Source organism: Gallinula chloropus (genome assembly GCF_964237585.1).
Source record: "Gallinula chloropus genome assembly, chromosome: 9".
NCBI lineage: Eukaryota > Metazoa > Chordata > Aves > Gruiformes > Rallidae > Gallinula > Gallinula chloropus.
This window is the reverse complement of record NC_140094.1, coordinates 1,266,153-1,288,101: the sequence shown is the minus strand read 5'-3', so window position 1 is coordinate 1,288,101 and position 21,949 is coordinate 1,266,153. Positions and strand designations below refer to the sequence as shown.

At 41.9% G+C, this 21,949-nt stretch overlaps 1 protein-coding gene across 2 annotated transcripts in view; it reads left to right on the top strand.

Annotated features, from left to right (window-relative positions):
- CIB2 (calcium and integrin binding family member 2) overlaps positions 1-21,949 on the top strand; it is a gene marked incomplete at its 5' end in the record, with an annotated part of 47,189 nt that overhangs the window by 5,696 nt on the left and 19,544 nt on the right. The window contains 2 exons of one of the 2 annotated variants that reach the window (XM_084267867.1): positions 1,326-1,376; positions 9,820-9,854. In XM_084267867.1, coding sequence (XP_084123993.1) covers positions 1,326-1,376; positions 9,820-9,854 — 86 coding nt within the window. Of the gene's footprint in view, positions 1-1,325; positions 1,377-9,819; positions 9,855-21,949 lie in introns of those variants that run through there. The other variant, XM_084267868.1, reaches the window with a different exon arrangement.

Sequence of the window (21,949 nt, the reverse complement as noted above, 5' to 3'; positions counted from 1 at the left end):
AATGCTGTTACCAGGTCAGGATCATTAGAAGCTGTAGAAAAAAGCAGATTATAATTCTCCGGGTGTTTTTATTAAATGTGCTGATTTGCTGAGGAAATAATGACCATTGGCAGAGATGAGGGCAAAGCAGGTAGTAATTTTATTCAATATTTATAAACCCTCTCCTGTTCCTTTGTACACAAATGGGAAGTAAGCAGTCCAAAGAAACTTTGAACAGGTTCTTTTCCCTCCCTATTTCCTCCACCCTTCCTCACTCAGCCTTCTTCCTACTGTTGATACAAGAGCTTACCCTTCTGCAGATGTCAGATAATATAAACTTAAGTTTATTTATTTTGTCTGTGTGCATCTCTCACGTGGTCTTTTATTTTTTCAGCTTTCTCAGGAACAGGTAAATAGGGTGGTGTAACTTTAAAGTGCACGGTGACCCCTCCAGTGGTACTTTCTGCTTTAGGCTGGGGTAACAAATCTTTTGCTTACCAGCTGTGTTTGAGCCAGAGGAGTCTGGTTAATGTCTGTTTAAGCTGCTTTACTCTCCCTGATTTGGTTTATCGATTGATTTAACACGAGAAGCAATACCTGCGTTCACCGGTGTACCTGGGAGTGTGGCAGCTCTGGCAGTGAACTCACACCCTCGGTAGCTGGGGCTGGCTATGGGCAGGGTGGACATAAACCCCGTGGCACGGTCTGGCCGCTCTGCGCCTCCATCCAGCTGCGTTGCGCGTTGGCAGCGCGGTACAGCTCCCATCCAAGCCCGGGCTGGGATGCGCTTTTATCTGTGGGGACAGCAGCCGCGGAAACGTTTGCTCTGCTCATCCATTTCTCCAGTTAGTAGATGTGCCCCGGCTGTAATACGACTGCGCTGCCGAGCGCCATCGAGTGACGCAAAGCTGCTCTAAAACATGAAGGTGCCGAGCAGGAGCGCCCTGAAGTCGCGGGGTGAGCAGGGGAGGGAGACACCGAGGCAGTAGAGAGCTGATTCCTTCCAGCGCCGGCTGTGCATTCCTTGTGTTAGAGAAGCTCTGCGTGCCTCTTGGAAAAGCGTCTGAAAAAGGGGGGAGAATGGCAGCGCTGTTTCTGGGCGACCCCTGCCTGTGATTTTAACGCTTTCCTTGCCGGCACACTCAAGCCAAGCCTTTCTAACGATTTCCCCATACCGCGTCCGTCCTTCCTCCTCGGACAGGTACAGCCAAAACCAGTTCAATGCAGGCTGTGGGATTTTTTCAGCACATCGACGGAGAATACGTGCTCTAAATGCCTACAATACAGAGGAATCCAGCCACTTCTAATGGGATGCATCTGCATAGAGGAAGAATTCCTTCTTTAAGATGGGTAATAAGCAAACGATATTTACTGATGAACAGCTAGATGCCTACCAGGTAAGATATCTCAGCTTGCATTAGGGGAAGGAAAGGAGTAAGCTTCATGTTTGTGGCTTGGGTTGGTTGGTTTGTTTGTTTGGGGAGGTTGTTTGGCTTATTTTCTAGTGTAAGTGAAATATCATTTGTAGCCTGCATCCATGTATTGTATGTTCCTCCCAGAAATGTTAGTAGCATTCAGAGGCTGGGGTGTTGAATATACTCAGTTTAATGCCCTTCCCTGTGCACAGGGAGAGGAGTCGAATCCTCAGTGCCTGGACTAGGCAGCAGGATAGCTTGACAGTGGGTTGTTTTTGGGTCTTTTTTTTTAGTAGAATCTTTCTATTGAGTGTTTTCTAGAGAAGCAAGTGTAACAATAACCTCTTTCTCTCTCCCTGATGCGTTTGCTGACAATAGAGGGGAAAGGAGAGAAAAAAGGTCTTGTCTAACGTCTGCTAAGTCGAAGTTGTAGAAATATACATAGTGTAATTCCAGAGTAGGTATCCTTAACACTTGCATCTGCTCCTGGATTGCAGTTTCTTACCTTAACAGAAGCAGGATGCGTTTTATGTCCAGGCACAGCTTACTGGTGCTTCTTTATTTATATCATTGCATCAACTGAATTTTTAATAGGGTATAAACCCCAATAATTCCGAGTTCACAGTCATGTTTCAGCACACAGCAAATCTCCCTGAAATAGGTTGCAGGAAGCTATTTGCACACTGGGCATCTTGAACAAGTTTCAGAAAATGCAGAGTGGCAATATATCATATAGAAGGGTGCTGAGGAAGGAGGCAGCTGACTACTTAGTGTGAGATGCAGACAGGGCTGGCTGCTTCGCTCTGCTCTCTTACATGAAGAGATAAACGCTGCAGGAAATTTTCATTTTGTTTATCTCCTGATAACCAGGTGTTTACACAAAAGTAAGTAACTTTTTACCTCTGAGATGTTTGACTCTACCCCTTGAAGTAGAAACTATCATTTCAAATGCGAATTTTCTTTGGAGTTTCTGCTAACAAGGACTTTTCACAGGTGTAGATATTAAGCCACCGAGAATCAGGCCAGGGATATATGCTAAAATGCTTTAAAATGTTACCCCTTGCTGAAAATAAGGTGTAAAGTAAATAAGTTTACTGAATGCCCAGCCTTTTTCTTGTCATGGTTGGAAACATGAAAATGAAGCTTCTTTAATTTCCACTTTGCCACACATCTCACCTTCCCCAGCAGTCTGTCACTGTAATATATTATGCTAAGTTAGTGGTCTTAGATTTAGTAGTCTGAGATCCAAAAAGGCTTTTTTACATCTCTGCTGGGTAGGCAAGAGGGAAATCAAAGATCTGTAAAACACCAGTGTCTGTCTTCATACTAGCAAGAAAAGTGAACACAGAACAGAGCCCAACTGTGGGGAAACAAAACAAAATCCAAATGTAATTAATGTTATCTTCTTGACATACACTGGCAAATGCAAGAGCTGAGATGTCATACCTAATTCACTGCTCCTCATGTAGAAATTGCCTTTCTCTAATGGCTTTTGCAGCCCCTGCCTTTTGTAAGGCTGGCTAATTGCTCTCAAAGCCTGGCAGTAGTGGGGCCCAGTGGATTTAGTCAGTCTGTGGGGTTTCTCTGTTACAGGTGGACTTGTAATTTATTAGTACAGTGCTAGATAATATTTGACTCGCAATAGCCCTTGTTATATACAGTAGGTACAATAAAATACCAAGTTTCAGGACAAGACCCTCCAGAATTTGTCAGGAAGGATGAATAGCTTCATGCTGCGAACAGGCAGATCAAGTTCTCATTTTGATGGTGGTTTTCCTCTGATGCATTAGTTACTGCATATCTCTGGACTCTGTTAAACATAGAAATCCTGTGTTACTGCTGCAGCCATCCACACAGAGCTCTTGCCTTCCTGCTGCATTTGGGGAGAGTAGGCAGTTGCTGTCACACAGATGGAGCTTTTAGACTTGGAGCTTGTCATCTTATTTGTCTTTTTCTCATTTGTCGAATTCTTTCAGAACAGAAAAGGGGAGAATTCAGTAATGATTCCTTAATCTTTTAGAATTCAGGTTTTTAATTTCTTGAACCAGCAGTTGGGAGGCCAGGTCCTCTGAACACTGGACCAAAGTAAAACACTGTGCACTAGGGTCCAGTGTGACAGTCTGTTGTGTACATCTGTACCACCACGTACAGCCAGGCACCTACATATAAATTGCTTTGAAAATACATCATCATCAGTTGATATTTTCCTTTCCAAATGAGAACTTGTGAATTGCTATGTCGGTTGGTACTCTACTCCTTACAATGATACCTAGGGCTACAGTATCCATAGTATCAGTGTGGCAGAAGCAAAAGGGTCTACTTCATCCCTTTTGTACAACAGGTTTTCTTATTTTTAAACCACAGTTCCCATTAAAAGACTGTTCAAAACCTGATTCTCCTCATGGTTAGACTTACAGTTTCTTTATTTGAATGTATTTCTTGTGATCATTTTATCTGGTTGTTGTGTTAGCTTTTTGTCTCATTGAGATTCACCTCATTTAAAAAGTTAGCCTTGAAAGCAATTTACATCTGCTGGGGATTTCTGATTCTTAAGCCATTAGAGTACTTAACTGTTTGGTTGGGGGGGTGGTGTTGTTGTTTTCTTTGGCGGTGGTTTGATTGGTAGGCTTTTGCATAAAATGCAGAACCTAACCAAGGGTCTGGCTAGGGAAGAAGGTAGGTGTTAATCTGCAAGGAGGATGTATTGCATTGCAATCAAAGAACATTTTTGAATTGAGCTTTCAAAAGTTGTCTACAGATGTTGGAGGTCAAGTCTTAGAAAAGATAATGAACAAGAATTTTTAGGTGTGGTTTGCTGTATAATGATGCTTGCAGCAATAGAAAATGAAGAATAAAGCAACATCAGAGCTATCTGTTTGCCTCAGTGCACTGCGTTTCTCACTGAGGAATTGTAGTGAGTAGGAAATGAATACAAGCTGTGCTCCTCCACTGTTCAATCAATTTAATTGCCTTTTCTGGGGTTACTTGAATAAGTGGTCTGAACTTAATACAAATTTGGTCCTATTTTTTTCTCCTAATAAACAGAACCTAGAGAACATGGGGCACAAATATTTTATGTCAGATATTACTGTTTTTACTGCAAGCCATTTCTTTTTGTATTTGTAAAATAATGGGTTTGTTTACATTATTTAATGTAGCCTCTAAATAAACTGATATTTATCCTGCTGTCTTCTAGGTGATACTGCAATAAAAGATATCAATATGAAATAAAGACTTGCTTCTTTTACACAAGAATTTGTCTGCCACTGAGCTAACTTTCTTCTTTTATTAAATTTCCTAAGTGGGATTCAACAATATCTCATGAGAATTATGCAAAACCAGATGAAACAGCTTCCATTATGATCAGTCAAGAAATGCCATTTATATAGTGAAACTAGGTCACGGAGCTGTCTTTTGATTTAAAAAGCTGTGCTTGGCTTAATCAGGATCTTTGATAAAAATGAACCCTTGGCAGGGATACAGAAAGTCCATTCATCAAAGGTTCTCCAGGATCTTCTGTAAGAAGTACTTTGCAGTTTGATAGAATATTGCTGATAATGTGCAAATTTACGTAGTATAATAAGGGAACAAGGTTTTTGTGAAACGATCCTTCAGTCAGTTCTGGTTTCACATTATCATTTGGTGCATATGTAGGTTGAGCAAAATTAGGTTTGTTGGCAGATTGCTGCTCCCTCAGTACTTACCAACGTCTGGTTTTACTCCCGCGCTGCAGTGTAAATATATGAACTGGTTCCTCGAGCCGTAGTTTTTTCCTTCTGAAACTTTGTGTTTGAGTTGTTCTGGCTGTAGTTCTAAAATACATATGATGGCAAAGAAATGCAGGCTGGATGTTAAAATCTCCAGTGATGTCCTGATGCAGCCAGCACTGTTAAAGTCCACATACCTATACTGTTATTAATGCAGACACTAACTCTGGTAGAATTTTTTTAGTGTTTAAATCTGGATTCATTGAAGTACTTACACAGCTATGCAACGTAAAGGCTGGTGCCAGCCTCCTTGACTTCCAGTAACCATATACTTGCAGTGATGAAAATACGTATAATGCTGGTTTAGTCTCGTTCAGTGCTTCTCATTTCTTAAAACCTGCTCAGTAAGATAGCTGCGTGGATCTAATTAGTCTTGCCTTGAGGGTATTGTCAAGATTCTTAATACTCATTGTTTTACTTTATCTGTGGCTTGCTGACTTTTGTTTGAGATTGTTTTTCTAATGGGGAGCGATTTTTGGCTTAGTTATGAAACTTTCCAATGGAGCTGTTGCAGGATGAGAAGAAACCTGCCCTTATGAAACTATATATATGAAAGATGAAGTTAGGCATGTATTGTCTTTGAGGGGAAATGTGCATTTAATGGGTTTAAGAAACACCATTTCACTGTAGCTTTGGCTACTTGAACATTGCTGTTCTTTCGTTCTGGGCTTCCTTTCTCCAGTTTTTCTTTTCTGTAGAGAAGTGGGGGAATTGTTTTAACGTGAAACCTGTGCTTTATGCACAATGATACTCGCTTCTCACAGCGGTGAGTGCTGATCTGCCATTCAGTGGGCTTGGCTGCCATTCATAAACCCCGTGCTGCTGTTGGCCAGACCGCCGTCGGGACAAGTCACACGTGCTCGGACTAGAGCCACACCTCGTGTTACACTCTCTGTGTGCTTCACGTAATGTATCAGCGTTCTCAGCACAGTTACTCCTGTTCCTGTTCTGTGCTGAAATCACTGCAGAACTAAGCATAAAGCAGAACCGGCCGCGGAGTTTGTCGTGAAGCCTTACGGACTCGCGGAAGAGGTAGTGGAACAACGTATTTCAGTCGGTTCCTGTTTTGTCCTAAGCCTGAGCCTGCCTTCACTTGGCATGGGAAAGGAAAGAATAAAACTCTAACAGCCTGTATACATTGCACTCTTTGCTGTTGTACATTTTAAGAGCAGAGACCATTAGCCTTACTTCACAAGCAATGCTGAGTGACACGCAGGAAGCTACATCAGCAGCCAAGAGCGAAGCCCCCCAGGGAATTTGAGTACACCAGCCAGCTGACTCTTCTCAGCAAAAGATTTTTAGGAACCAGTTAAGCGACCTAGATGCTGACACAAGATAAGGATCTCTTTGAAATCAATGGGAAATTTTGGGTTTGCTTGATTTTATTCCCTTTGCCAGACATAAGGAAGTGGATAATTGCAGATTTGTTGAAGTGGTACCTTTTCTCCAGAAAAGCAGCAGTGATCCTTTGTGCTACACTTCTAATTAGCTTGATTGCTAACAGAACAATGTCCAAGTGGGACAGTTGGTCTTAGAAAAGGAACACATGTTTTCCCAGGGGCTAGACTAGGTAACCTTTCAAGGCAAAGCCTGTGTTCTAAATAAACTTGTGGGTTTCTGGTTTCTTCTGTTAGCAGAAGCTTTTCAGGCCACTCTATAGCCTTTGAAATAAAAGCAGTGATTCCCAAGATAAATTTTTGCCAGAAATCTTGAGTTGATAAGGGTTATTAAAACTCTGGTAACATTTCTCTTGCTCAGTATTTAGCTTGTGCCTTTATAGCAGGACTCCCAGTGCCTTCAATGTCCAGACAGGTTGCTTTTTAAGTTCGTAATAACCTCAAATGTAGTCCACATAATAGCAGATGTGTTGCATGATATTTCCAGCTTGAAGGAAGATGGATGTCATCACATGCATAAATGATAAATGCTTTCTAGGCCCCACTTCACCTTTCCTTATGAGAGAGTTAATTTAACATGTTAGTTTACTATTTATTGTCCATCATTTTGTATTTTCTGTATGGAAGAAGTAACCAGAAGAAAATTGGATGATTCACCTCCGTGCTTCTTTGGCCAAAAGTCTTTAATTAAATTGGAATTAAATTGCTGGAGTTGCAGCAACTATAAAATGTAATTATGCTATTTAGACCCTTGTTCCATTGTGATTATAGTCCAACTTAGAGTTATGCTTTTTTTTTAAAAAAAGGCAGCTCTGCACCTCTTTCCTGCCATCAATAGATACTTGCTTTAGCTGCATCACTTGTACCAGCACTACTGGAGATATATTCTAAGCCACTAAAAGGAAATAATCCAAGGTGGAAATTAATCTGTGTTTGCTGGGTTAGTTCCTGCTTTCAGCCTCCTCTGATGCCGTTAGGGTACTCATTGGTGTGAAGCCCACATGAAGGGGGAAGCAGGAATAGGAAGCTGTGAGGTGCAAGGGGGGATGGCTGGAGTTCCCTCTCAGGGATAGCTTGGAGCCACACCTCTTAAGTTTGCTGTCTGAGACCAAACAGGTTTCTTAGTGGTAAAGCATTTAAGTGGTGTGTGTGATCTTGCTGTGGATCAAAAGCATAGGCCAGGTCACAGTTAATTTGTGGTGCTCTCACCCGGAGTGGCTTTAAGAGCTCTGCAAGTGGACTGGGAAACCCCTGTAAATTGTTTTGGCACCACACATCCCTGACATGCCATTCCATGTAATCCGCAGGCATACTTGGAATACTGCTACCAGTAATGGTGGTCAGGCAGATACTTGCAACTACTTTTGTTGTAAAAGTTCTATTTTAGATTATATTAGTATAAATTTTGATTAAAAAAAAAAAGGCAGACAATAGTGTTTGTCAAAGACACGAGGTGACTCAAGGTAGGAAAAAAAATAGTTCTGTGGACCTCCAGCAAAAAAGGTTTATGGTCTGACCTCTCAACATGTTTTCCAGTGGCATTTGTGCCTGATTTTGGAAAGGTAATGGGTAATTTTTCTTGTTCATCTTTATTTCCATTTGCATATCAATTGCCTGTCAGCTTTCTGGTTATGTAACAGTGTCTGCTGTTTTCTCAAGCCTGTATAATTGTGGGACGATTGCTGCTGAAGGCATTACAGTTATTTGTGAGATTGCACCTGCCTTTCTCTGGGAAATGAATCATCCTTAAGTGACAGTTTGTAAGTGTTGAATGTGCTGGAATTAATGAAGACTTAACCAGCTGGCTCCTATTTCACTTTGTGCGGTTCCAGACAATGTGACATCAGTGTCAGCAGCTCACAAGGTGCTTCCTATTGTGCCTTGTAACACTAGTCTGCCACCCTGTACGTTAAAGGAAGAGCTACTTCTCCTGCCACTTAATATAGAGGAGAGCGGGCAGCCTCGGTAACTGATACCGTGCAGGACTGATAGCGTACCTGGCTGCTTCAGCTCGCTGTGATCATTTGCTTTTCTCCTCCTTGGAAGAAGCCGGCATGTAGCCAGAACGACTCTCAGCTCAGGAAAGAAATGCTTTTTCATTAGTTGACTGAAGAGCAGGACCAGGGGAGTCATACTAGTTGTATGTACTCTTAAGTATGACTTAGCAAGTCTGATCTTACCTTGTCGGTAGCTGACTTAAAAGTAGGATGTATTTTAAATTTGTTTTAAATTAAAGGAGAAAAACTACTGAGAGCTGACTTCTTAGGCAAATGCCTTGCCATGTCACATGGGCAGGAGCCAGCTGGATAATCAGGAAGAATTTTGTCGTTTGGTGGTTGTTCCCTATATATACACCTTCAGCAGCTACTATCTTTGTAGGTCACATATCTTTGACCTGAACAGTGTTCTGAAGTGATCATCCAATATTTCGGTGCTGCCAGTGTCCCTAGTTATGGATGCAGGGCAGAATTTGCCCTAAATATAGGTTAGGTAAGCTAGTATTAGGGGATATTTCTGTTAATGGGATGGGACTGATTGGTGTGGTTCCTCACAGCACTGGTAAATATAACTTGCTTTGTGACTGCTGTAGGAATACATGAAATGCAAACTCTCTCACTGCTGGTGTCGTGGCTGGTTGTGAAGGGTGTGAATTCCTCTAGCGACACACAGATGTTCATGAAGAATGAATTCAACCAGTGTAAATGCGGTCCCATGACAGAGCCATTCAGAATGCAAGAGAATGCTTGTAAACTCTTCTTTCATGTTCACCCAGCTCTACTTTGCACTCTAGTAAGTTATTTCAAATTCTGTGATGCCACAGGGAAAGCAGAATAGTTTGCCAGCTGCTTGGAGCAGAGGCTGTCCTTTGATCCGCGTTCCGAACGTGCGGGAGTTCGCAGCCTTCCCCAAAGTGACCGTGGTGCGGAGTAGTTTAGCAAAACCAGTTAATAACTAATGAATAACTACACCACTTTTATTAAATCACTTGTCTCTAATCGTGGAATACTCCAAGTTAGAAGACAGTTTTCTTCGTCTGTTTGTTATTTATAGCTGTCTGGATCCATTTGTTGAATGGGTTTGATTTTATCAGGTTATTTTATTACTTTCTGAGTCAGAAGCAGAGGGTACACAAATGGCATCTTTAATGTTTTTCTGTCACAGATTAGTTTCCTTCCCAAAGGTTGAAAAATAATCCTTGGCAGTTATTTTCACTATTTCTGTAGCACAGTAACACTTCTTTTTTTTTTTTTTTTTTAACAGGATTGCACTTTCTTCACTCGGAAAGAAATCCTTCGGTGAGTAAACTGTGTTCATGCTTTTCCTTGTCATTCATATGGAGTGGACTAAATCTTTCTTCTGTCTGGTGAAACAGCCTGGTTTTGGCCATGACAGTGTTAATCTTCTTCCTAGTAGTGTTAGTATGATGCTGTGGTTTAGATTTAGTGTGAGAATGATGTTGATAACACAGTGGTGTTTTAGTTGCAACCAAGTAGTGCTAATACTAATTCAAGGACTTCTCAGCTTCCCATGCTCTGCCAGTGAGGAGGTGCACAAGAAGCTGGGAGGGGACGCAGCCATGACAGCTGACCCAAACTGGCCAAAGGGATATTCCATAACATATGACATCATTCTCAGTATATAATTGGGGGGCAGTTGGCTGGGGTGAGGGGGTGTGATTTCTGCTCAGGAACAGGCTGGACCTAGGTAAGCAGGTAGTGAGCAATTGCATTATCCATCACTTGTTTTGCACATTTCTTTATCGCTATTATTGTTACTATTCTCTTCTTTTGCTTTCCTATTAAATTGGTTTTATTTCAGTGCACAAATTCTACTCTTTTTCCTCCCTGATTCTCTCCCTGTCCCACTGTGGCTGCATGGTATTTGGCTGCCTGCTGGGTTAAGCCATGATATGAGGAAACTAAATAGAGCCAATAATTTTACATGAATAAGTACGTGTAGAATTGGACTCAGGCTACACTTGTGATATGTAAATGTGCATCAGGAAAACGATGGTGATTAGTTTAATGTCAATGTCATAGAATGTTCTGGGATAAGCCATTGAACAGTTGAGGGCCAGGGACTTTTTATGGAAGGAATTTCCTGCTTTTTCTGCTGAGTTACTCCAGTGGAGTCATGTCCTTCAGTGCAGGTTTTGGTATGAGCCTAAGTGTGGGGGAAACGGGTGGAACTTAAATCACAGAGCACTAAGGGGGTGTGTTTGTGTGCAAACTTCCCTTATGGAAAATCATGAAGATTAGGATGTCTGCACTGGAAGGCACTTGGGGGTTTTTTAGTAGTGATGGATTGAGCCTTGCTGAAGTAATTTCTGCCTATGTATATGCTGACTTCTTACCCTGGATTCTTGATCTTGTAGTAACAAGATCGGATTCGGGAGCTGTAAAAGTATGACATTATTGAGTTGTTTTTTCCTGAGGCTTTTTTCTGTGGTAGTGAGTGAGAATAAATCTGTGGTATGTATCTAGGAGCTCATAGCAGTTTGGGATTCTCAGTTTTGAATAGCTTCTCAGACATAAGAAGCCTTTGTTTTTATAAACATTGGGAACCGCTTTGAGATAGTGATTAGACATAGTCTCTGAGAGAGATGTTCTTTGCCTTTGCTCTGCTGCCCTAAACTTAGGTGTACTCATGTTCAGTGAGGCTGTCAAGGCAAGAATCTAATGACTTGCTTTTAAGGGGGGTGCTTATTTTATGCTAGGGAAAAAAAAAAAAGGTGGTATTTGAGCTAATTTCTTGCATGCCTTTTTCTCACTGCAGAGTAATGGTGCGCTCACTCCTCAGCAGTGCACAGCATCTCTGAGAGCACCGAGCAGTCAGAGCAGTCCAGGAACACCACCTAAGCCAGGATTTAATTTGGTACAGATCCCCCTTATATAATTGTTATGGTATAAAGTTTAGTCACATTGTTTGAGTACATCTTCATGGTACATGAGGGTGTGATTGAATGAGTCAGAATACGTGTGCAGTGAGAGGGTGATAGCTGGCCCAAAGCTTGACACAGGCTGGCTCCAGCAGGTACTGGTGTCCTCACAGCCAGTCAAGGCTCCACAAAAGTGAACTACCATAGCACAGATGTGACTTTTTTTATAACAAAGCATTCCTCACCTGTGACTTTCTAGGGATGATGCACAGTTGTTAGCTATAAAGAACTGTCATTTGCTTGTGGTACCCTACAAAAAGTCATGTTGCTTGAATAGAAATGAATGGTCATTGTGTGTTCTGTCAGAGATAGTGGTGTTAGCTCTACCTGAGAACACTGACTTGGTCAGTAACAGAACTTGTCATCTTAATTCATTCAGTAAAGAAGCTGTGAGTTCAAAATAACAAATAGGACTTAGTGATGTAGATCTCAGAAGTGATCCTGTGATATTCCTGTACCATCATCAGCTCCAGCAGTTCAGTATGGATTAAGAGGTCCTTAGGCAGCCATGAAATCTCAGCTACACACAATACATAGCCAGAAAAAAAAATCCCAGATGGTTAAGTGTAATTTCCTGCATTAGCAACTTCAGAAGTCATTCAAAATCAGCAAATGCTGTTCTGCTGTTTTGCAGGGCTACCTTAAGACACAACTTCTGCAATAAGTTTCTTTGGGTTGGATAAACTGAAAAAAAATTGCTTTATATTTCTAAAATCCCCTTTGAACACAGAATTGTTAAGATCTTTATGAAGTACTTGTTTGAGCTGTGTTCCTATGAGGGAAACTAAAGGTTTTACATTTTTCATATATTAAGGTTCTCTTTGTCACTTTGATTACCCCATCTAGTTGGAGAGTTTTGACCTTTCCAGAGGAAGTGATTTGTAAACTGGTACTATGCTATCTTGTCCTTAGGAGTGGTTTCTTTTTCTCCTCTCTAATGAAATACTAGGATTAGTCTGAAAGGGTCATTGACTTCCACTGTGAGAAGTGACTGATTTTGGTACTTATACACCTAAAATGCATCTGGAAGAAAAAATTTCTGGACAAATAGGAAGCCTAAAGCGTGCATTTAAATACTGTGACATAAAATGTGACCAATTTTATAGCAAGGCAGTAACATTGATGGGGGGAAAGTGGACTCAGGACTGTAAAATGCCAATGAAAGAAAGGAAATAAGGAATTGGACATCTCCACAGAAGTTGTCATTAGGGAACTGCTGAACCTGAATAGGCAAACTTTTATTCTAATCTGGAAAACAGTATTTCCAAACTACATTTGAACCATCATGTGCAACTGAAGAAATACAGAAAGTGTACTTTGAAAAATGCACTGCAGACTTCAAGAAAAGATATTCTAAAGCAATGAAATTAGAAAACACTGTTGTATGGTAGGAAAACAGCAATTTACAGCATTGCAAAATCTGGCTATGAAATGAAGACTGAGCAAGTTCTGTTCTCTATTTCTGGGTTGCAGTGGATAAAAAAATACTTGTAGAGAATGAATTTGCAATGTGGAGCTTTGAGAGGGAGATAAAAATGGGCTGAAATGAAGAGCTACCTCTGTACAGAATTGCCATAAAACTTTGACATTCATTCTTCAGGGTTTTTTGACATGTGAAACTGAGGTAAAACTTATGTTGGAGTTTATTGCGGCACTGAAGTTGATGTTTCAGAACATTGTAAAAATCACAGCAATAAATTATCTTTATTTGCAAAAAAATGTGATGTAGCTCTATTCCAGAGGTGATTTTTGGTGTACACAGTGTCCAGCTCCCAAAACAGTACTGCACACACTGCCTCTGGTAACAGGAAAAACAGGTCACAGTTCCTCTGAACACCTAAGAGCACTCCATTGTCCTTCAAGACTGTGGCTGCATAAAAGAGTAGCTGAGTAGAAATGGATGTTTATTTCCTCTGATTTGGGCAGATTGCATAGCACTACACATTCCAAAGTGCTGGACAGAACGCTACATTCATCTCTTTCAAAACCAGGTAACTTGAAACTACATTTTCAGGCAGATGATTTGTAGTTTATTTTTTTTTCCTGTTTCCCCTTGCATGGCAAGTGTGTCATAGAGGAGAGGAGGTCACTGTAATTCACAGAACTTGGTGATAAAGGATCTCCTGCTATTCAAGAACGAGTGGATGCTTTTCTGTCTGAAGAAGTTTGACACAGGGATTACAGGTGGGATAGGGACCAGGGAATTGGTAGCTTTTCTTTGCTTCCTTGCTTTCTAACTAGTCTGTGTAAGCAACTGAGCACCTTTGACAAATTGCCATTGTAATTTGTCTGCGTTACTTACACTTAATATTTTTGTGCCTTTTAAGCATAAGGATAGTATTTCCTTTGTCTTGTCTGTTTGGATTGCCAACTCTGCCTGGGAAGGATAATTTGAACTGTTTTTTGACATGCAGCATGCTGATAGCATCTCTTAGAGGTCCTGTTGTCACCTGGTAGAGCTGGTCATTTAAATAGAACAATTAAAGTGTTGAATGTGCAAACAGTATTTAAGTTGAAACAACCCTGAGAGTTTTTTTCTGTTTAGCATTGTTTATCTAAAAAGCATGGAAAAATGAAGAAAGAATTTTGTCTCAGTTTGCTTTTCTCCCTTCAGTAACACAAAAGGGCAGGAGTGATGTCACTGATAATGCCTTGAATTGTTACAATTTATTGTGATCTGCCAATAAGAAATGTGTAATGGACCTCAGCTTGAGTACTGGGAAGGCCTAATAATACATTTTGTGTTTCAGAACTGAAGTTGTAGAGAAACAATCCATTTCCTGGGAAGAGAACAAAGCATGCACTTAGACTCAGTTACACTATTTATGTTAAGCTAAAAGTAAGCTTTCTGCTTATGGGCTGTCTATGGGAGACAAGTGAGCCATTGCCTGCATGACTTTGCATCTTATCTGTATCAAAAAGAACAAAACCAGAAACAGTGTGACCTGGTTTGAGTGTGATTGTGAAAAGTAGATATTCTTGGGGTAAAAGGTTAGGTTAATGGATGGTGAAATATAGAAAATCTCTTTGAAAAGTACAATGTATAAAGCTCAGTATTAATGTTTCATGTAAAATGAATAGAAGAACAAAATCTTGGGAGCAAGAACCGCTTTACAGAACATAAGGCATAAAATCCTAGGAAAAGGAATCATATTTCCTCTTCTGCCTTACCCTCACAGTGTTTCTGCTTTCTGGGAACCTCCATACATAATGAGTTTATTATATGGCAGATGGCAATACAAACAGTAGCATTTGTGTACTGTATATAATGTGTCAAATCCAAATTGTTGCCTAAGGAATAGAGTAGAATCAAGAGGTATTTCTGCGTGTCTGAGATATGCAGGACAGGGTAGACTAAAATGAATTATGACCCCCTTGTTAATTAGCACTTGGCTTTAGCATGCCTCCACCTCAGTGAAGAGGGAAGTAAGTACTGATGTACATTCCTTTGTGCACTGTAGAGTGCTCTTGGGTATGGCATAAAGAAAGTGCAGGTCCAAGGCTGCTCAGGCTGAACTGGATTTCCTGTGATGCTGCAGAGCTCTATGGGGCAATCCAGCAAGGAATAACCACAGAAAACCCACATGTGAACAGTTGTTTGGCTTGAATCACTGCCCTGCCTTTCTCACCATACACCTCCATGAGTGTGAGTGTGCCAGGGAAGGACCACAGTTGTGTGCATGGGGATGAAGGGGTGAGTATGGCCACTCCAATTCAGATCAATTTAAACTAATGTAAACCAGCATGAGATAGCAATTAGGTGAAATGGGCTAAGTGTTTTCATCTGGCCCTACAGGAAAAGTAGCCTATCAAAAAGCCCAAACAACAAATCTAGTTTCTGCTGGTCTAATGAGCTGAATCAGCTCTCTGAGGGATCAGATGAGTGCTGAAGCTGGCACAAGAGTCAGTGAGCAAATGAACTGAAAAGAAGGGAAGGAAAGCAAGACTTAGCACTTTAGTACCAGTAAGGTGTTAGATGTCTGACTTCAGTGTGTAAGGCTTTGCTACCAACATTGATTTATGTTAACAAAAACGCAGGCTGTGGTCAAGGGAGGTCAGGACAGTCTCTTGATTGATAATCTGGGCCTAGATAATTTGTAGTTTACCAGGAAATAGTAGAATTTATGAATTTAGGGTGAAGACTAAACATGGAATAATGCAAATGCATCTAGGAAAAAACCTAACACTTCAGCAGAGGCAAGCATGCCTGGTGAAAGAGAAAAAGAGAAACCAGACATTCTCAGTGTCTGATAGATATTTATCTTCAGACAAACTAAATGCACTTTTAGCATTGTTAACCATCTTTAGCATTATTAGCCACTTTAGGTGCTTAACACAGCTGAGAGGATGGACTCATGGGCCGGGGGTAAGAACATGGGGAGGAATGTTGAGTAATGTAGATGTTTATGTTATCACTGACTCCAGATGCTATGCAAAATATTTATAGGACAGCTGAGAAACTGCTAGAGTTGTTACTGATCTTGCTGGTAGGTATGTGTTAGGGCTTTAAAAGCATGCCCCACTCTTCTCAAGGAGAATGTGGAAATCAGACCAGTGAGTTTAACTTAGGACACAGTTTGGTCTTGTTAAAAGCCAGTCTTTTGCTTTGGGTAGTTGCTCTTGTTGCTGAGAGTAAAGAAACAGATGCAACACATCTTGTTTTGGCAAAGCCTTTACATATTCTTGTACCTATTAGTCCTTTTCAGTCTGTGTAAGTGCAGTAACCTGTTGGCTAAGGTACTGCTGAACGTCCTTACAAAACCCATAAGAATGGAAAGAAACACTGAAGTGAGAAGCGTTGCAGACAGTGATGGGGATCAAGATGAGCTTTGCAGCAGCACTTGGTGTAGTGGAGAAATCAGATCTGAAATGAGCAAATAGTGTTTTCCACTGTCAAGTGCTAACAACTGAGAAGAAAATTGCAAGCACTGAATGCTATATAAAAAAAAAGGGGGGGGGACACTGGGTTAACTGATCTAAACCAGGTGAGCATAATTTTAACAAACAATGCTGTTGGGAAAATGCAGCTCTAGGATGTGTTAACCTTAGTGTTGTCTACAGAATGGAAGAATTGTATTGCAGTCAGTGCTGCTGGGACCTCAGCAGGAATAGATTGTCCAGTTTTGGGCATTGCCATCTGAAAAAAGATTTGCTGTACTGGAAAACATCCCCTAGCAAGAAAGGAGAAAATGACACATGAAGAAAGTTTGGAATAACACTTCCTTCCTAGCAGTGAATCTGTTTATATGATGTGCCTCTTGTGATTAAATTGGAACAAATGGCTGAGTTGTCTCTTACAAGGCACTATTTCTCTTACTCAGGTTTGTAAATCTGATTTTCTAGCAGACAAGCTTTTACTGGAGTATAATTGCTTATCTGCTAGCCAGCCCATCTGTTTCTGTTTCTCCCTCTAGACTAGTACAATTTGGCAAATGCCCAAGCATTCAAACACAGGTGTTCTTGGATGTCTGTCCCAGCACAAAATCAGTAACTTACAGTTGTACCACTTCAGACTGACCTAACCTAGCTAGACAACCACTGGGGGAATAGGGCACTAAATTTCCAAGCTGGGCACCATGTAGACAGGCAAGAAGCCTTTGAACCTGTTTTCAGAAGAAAATGGGTAATTCTGTTGCGTTCTCTTTTCTGTTTCTTGGCAGGTTTTTGGCAGGTGGGGTGCAGAGGAGCCCTTCGAGTCAGTGCAGCTACATGCTGGATTTAAAATCTGAAACTGGCCTGAGACTAAAGCTGGGGAGATAAGCAGTGGATTCCTCCAAGTGCTGGGAAAGCCTTCCTTATAAGGGAGCAAATGCAGCCAACTGCTAAAGATGCATCTCCTTGTGGAGCAAGTTGCTATGCAGATGGAGGGAGGGGTTAGAACACAGCTCCTGTTCTTCTAACACAGCCCATCTTTCAAAAAGCTTGGGGTTTGTGTGCAGAAAGGGCAAGTTCTCATATTGCCAGCTTTGGGGGGGAGGGAAATGAAGAGAGAATGAAGTTAGAGGGACCTCTGTACCCTTAGGAATCTTCTTGAATTTTGTGCAAGAAACTACATACAGGACGAATGTATACCCTGAAGCTGCTGTTGATCTTCCTGTTCATTACATCTCTATTCTTAATGTTAATGATGTTTCTATGTCCTCTGTGAAACGGGGGAGAAAGGGGAAGGTCTTCCAGACAATTCCTGCATCTCCTGTACTGTGAAGCTTTCCTTTATTGTATTTTAGACAGGTTGCACCTGTTCTGCTAGGCTTGGGTGAGGACAAAATCATTCTCAGTGTTGACCCATATGGAAGTACTGGTGTATTGTGTCCAGTTCTGGGCTCCCTGCTACTGGAGAGTCTGGCCAAGGGCCACTAAGGTGGTTAAGGGACTGGGACAATCTCTCATGTGGGGAAAGGTGAGAGCACCTGGATCTGGAGGGTGCTAAGGAGGATCCCAGTGGCAGGACAGTGGCAGTGGGGACAATCTGGAACACAGGAGGTTCTGTCTCAGTGTAAGGAAGCCTTTATTTTATTTTTTTTTAATGTGAGGGTGATGGAACACTGGGACAGGCCACCTGGACATGGTTCTGGGGAATGTGCTCTAGATGCCCCTGTTTGGCAGGGGGTTGAACCTGATAATCTCCAGAGGTCCCTCAGTCAATCTGTGATTCTTGGAATTGCCAGCAGGAGAGAGGCCTGTGAGCTGGTTTTTCAGTGGTGCTTCAGGGAAGGAAAAATAATATAAACTGGCCCTTACTATGTAGTTCTGTGAAAAGCAGAGACATGTATTGAAAGGCAAAGCCTTCCTAACTATGACTAGATCTTTTAGAATAAATTTGTTATTGTAAATTATCTACCAAAAACATTTATCATACAGAATTTCCTTTTTAATTGTACTCTGGATGGTTTAGGAGGGTATTTAGTATTGTCTTGGTTTAATGTGTACTCATTCCTTTTGCACTGCAGAGAGGAAAGATCACTTGACACGTTAACTAAAAGCTGGCAGAAGGCTCATCTCTCCCCCCTTTCTCTTCCTTCTGTGCTGCCTTTTTATAAACCGGATTCCTGTGCCCAGTTACTGTATTTTGCTGGTGTAAGGAAAACAGCTTCGTCTGGAAAGCATAGAACGGACACTGTGTATCGGTAACAGAACTGTAACAGAATTCCTTCACCTTTCAGCTCATCCTGCTTGTATTTCTTTCTGTGCTTTGTTCTTTAGCCTTTTTTCTGAAGTGTGGCAATTTACTGAGTTGTGGTTCCAGTTTCTGTCTGACACCCCTGGCTGGTGCCTTCAGATGTGGCACTGAGTTTCCTATGGTTTTGGTTTCAGCTTCGTGTGGCAGACCCCTTTCTCCAATAGATGATTCTAAGCTCTTGCAATCCTTGCAGGCAATAATTCACTGAGGAATTGCTGCAGCACAGGTATTTATGCCTTAGTTACCATGTGCAACATTTAACTGGCATTGCAAAAGTAGTTTGTGTATGTATGACATAAATCTGAGACTCTGAAAGTCCTTTACTTATCAGTTGTGGGCAGCCCCAAAGGCACCTCCTTCCCGTTTCTCAGCCCTAGATTGAAGAACATCTTTCTCTTTGAGATATGGCAGCTTTTTCTCTGTGTGGCAGACTGGTGGATTTAGGTCTTCCTAGACCTTCTCCCCAGCTCTCCCATCCCACTTAGGTACATCTGCAATGATAGGACTGTAGGACAAGGGAGTATGTGCACCTCAGCAATTTGTATCGCTAGAGAGCTACACCCTCTGTACTACCAGTTGTAAATTGGTTCCCAAGAGTGTCTCTTTTACCAGCATGATGTGTTCTTTCCTGTGGTCTGTGCAGTCCCAGGGAGAATGCTGTTGCTTCTTTTGCTCCAGCCATCTGTGTCTCCATGGGCTCAGAAGGGCTGACTGCTCAGATCTGTCCCTTTCCAGGTCTATGGATAGACTTCACAGCGCTCCTGCTGCTCTCTTGAATGGAGGATTCTTCTCTGTGCAGTACAGGAAGGCCCTCTCCAGCTGCTCTGTTCAACTCCTGCATCTGGACAAGAGCCTATAGTTCTGATCGTGGTAAATAACTGAAAGTGCAGCTGCACAGCAATGGGGGCCTGGTGCTGACATGGTTTATCCCACTCTGTGCATCACACTCTGGTCAAGTTGGGCCATGACTCCCCTCAACTCTCTGTGAGACTGTCCAGCAGCACTTAGTGCTTCGTGCCATTGTTCCAGTTAAGGCAATTTGCTATGTACTTTCTGTGAATATGCAGAGCAATAGGGAACTTATCGTCAAGGCCATCCCAAAGAGTAATTCTGCATTCTTTGAATGCATTCCTGTAATTTAGAAATAAATAGGGTATGTATTGCTGAATAAAAATGTTTTCCCTTTACAACATCAGTCAAGTGGCTGGTACTACAAAGGCAGGACCAGACTTGGCGAGATGTTTATTAGGTTCTGAAGGCCACTTTAAAGCCTCTGCTCATTTCTAATCAGCGAGCCATTGCAAGCTTTTATCCTTTGTTTTCATCACTCCTTTAATGCAGAGTTCTTATTACAAAGGCAGCCCAGCCAACTGGAATGTGTTGTCACTACATTTAAGGGTTCTGATTTACGTATATCAAGCCAAGGAAGAGCTGTTCTGCATTGTAACACACCCACTGACCTTGGGCACAGTGGGACTTTCTCTCAATAATAGCAAGTTAAAACAATCTCCAAAGGGTCTAAGCTTGGAAATCTTTTTCAGGTCTACACAGGTATAGCTGGAGGCTCTCTTAGAAGTTTAGAGGCATCCTGGTCAAGCTGTGTCCAGCAAATACCTGCCAGTGTCACCTTGCTGATTCCAGGATCCCACACCTTGAGAAATGGGGACTGACTCTGACGCACCTTTTTTACAGTATAAAATGCGAGTATTAAACATTTGCCAAAATCTGTGGGGACAGGGCATCATCAGGAAGTTAAATTTGCCATTGAAGTTGTCACTGTGTTCCCTCATGTTCTCATCAGTGGGAGGAAAGACACTAGTAAACACTGACAGTGCTTCCTCTCCTTCTGCTCAGAGTAAGGCAGGCATCAAAGGGGAAACACTTCTGCATGTATCCAGAAGAGTGTTTATTTTTTAAGCAAATACCACTGTAGGATCTGTAGTCACTGCTGCAAAGGTGGTGAGGCTGGTTGCAGGTCCTGGGTTTTTGAATATGTGTAATGGTCTATGTATGGCAATGTCAGCCTTTCCAAATCTGTATGTCACTGACAGCACTGCTAAGCCTTATGTTCCTCCCCTGCAAGGCATAAATGGTCCTGTGACTAGAGCAGATAGCTAAGACAGCTTTAGGTTATTGCAGATATGTTTCTTGTCGAGGGCATGCTGAGTACAAGGGCAAAAAGCCTTTACTCTCTAGATCACACCTGCTCCTGATGGGTTCAAGTCACCTGAAGTGCCTTCTGCTTCTGTGTGAGTGGGGAAGTATTAGAGCTTTGACCTCAGAGGTTTGTTTCTCTTCTATTTGCAGTGAGTAATGAGCGTGACAGGGAGATGTGTCAGAACAGGCAGCAGTTGATGCAGCGTTTGGGAAACGATCACCGGGTCTGACGCGCAGTGTGTGTCATGGAGTTTGATCCAAGTACGGCAGTGGTACGACAGGTTGATGTAGTGGTGTATTACAGCAAGGCAGGAGGATTCCGGGTGTGAATAACCCCTGTGGCTATTGATGGTTATAGGAGAATTCATCAGAAATGCATCCAGTTTCCTTGTCAAGAAGTGAATACCCAGTGTGATGTAGGTTACTCAGCTGAACAGAAGCGTAGCTGAAAGTCACACAAAAGGGCCTGGGTTTCACTGGGACGTGTGGCTTTCTCAGAATCCTGAAGAGGCTGACCTGGCTCTGTTACTTTTCTATCTGTTTTCTACAAAATCAGGTCATTTGAGAGACTGGCTTAGTTTGTCATAAACCAGCACATGATGTCCCTGAAGGACTTTCCAGCATTAAATACATTCACCAGAACAAGGTGTTAGTATTTGTGGTGGTTGTTTGTTTGGTTGGCAGTTGTGTTTGTTTTACTGCAAAGGATAATGCTGCTTGTGCAACGCACTCTATATTGGTTTGGGAACTAAGCTACAGAAACTTTATGGCCTTATTTATTATGATGTTAGCTAATCATGCCATGTAATAAGGCAATCACAAATAGTGGTACAGCGCCCTTGCAGATAACAGCATGTGAAAGGCTGCTTTATTGCTGCAATTTAGTTTGCAGGAGTTGGATCCCAGCCACTTCCTACGGACTCATTTGGATGCTTTAGCATGAAATCCACTCAGGTGGAAAGCTCTTAGACCTACAGATCTCAGGCAGTTTGGTGAATTAATGGAAGAGTTAGTGGGAGAACAGGGTATCAGAGCTGCCCCAAACCTGCTGTTAATTACTTGCATCTTTCTGTGTCCATCATCTGCCTCTCCGTTAATTGCCGCAGAGTCCTGCT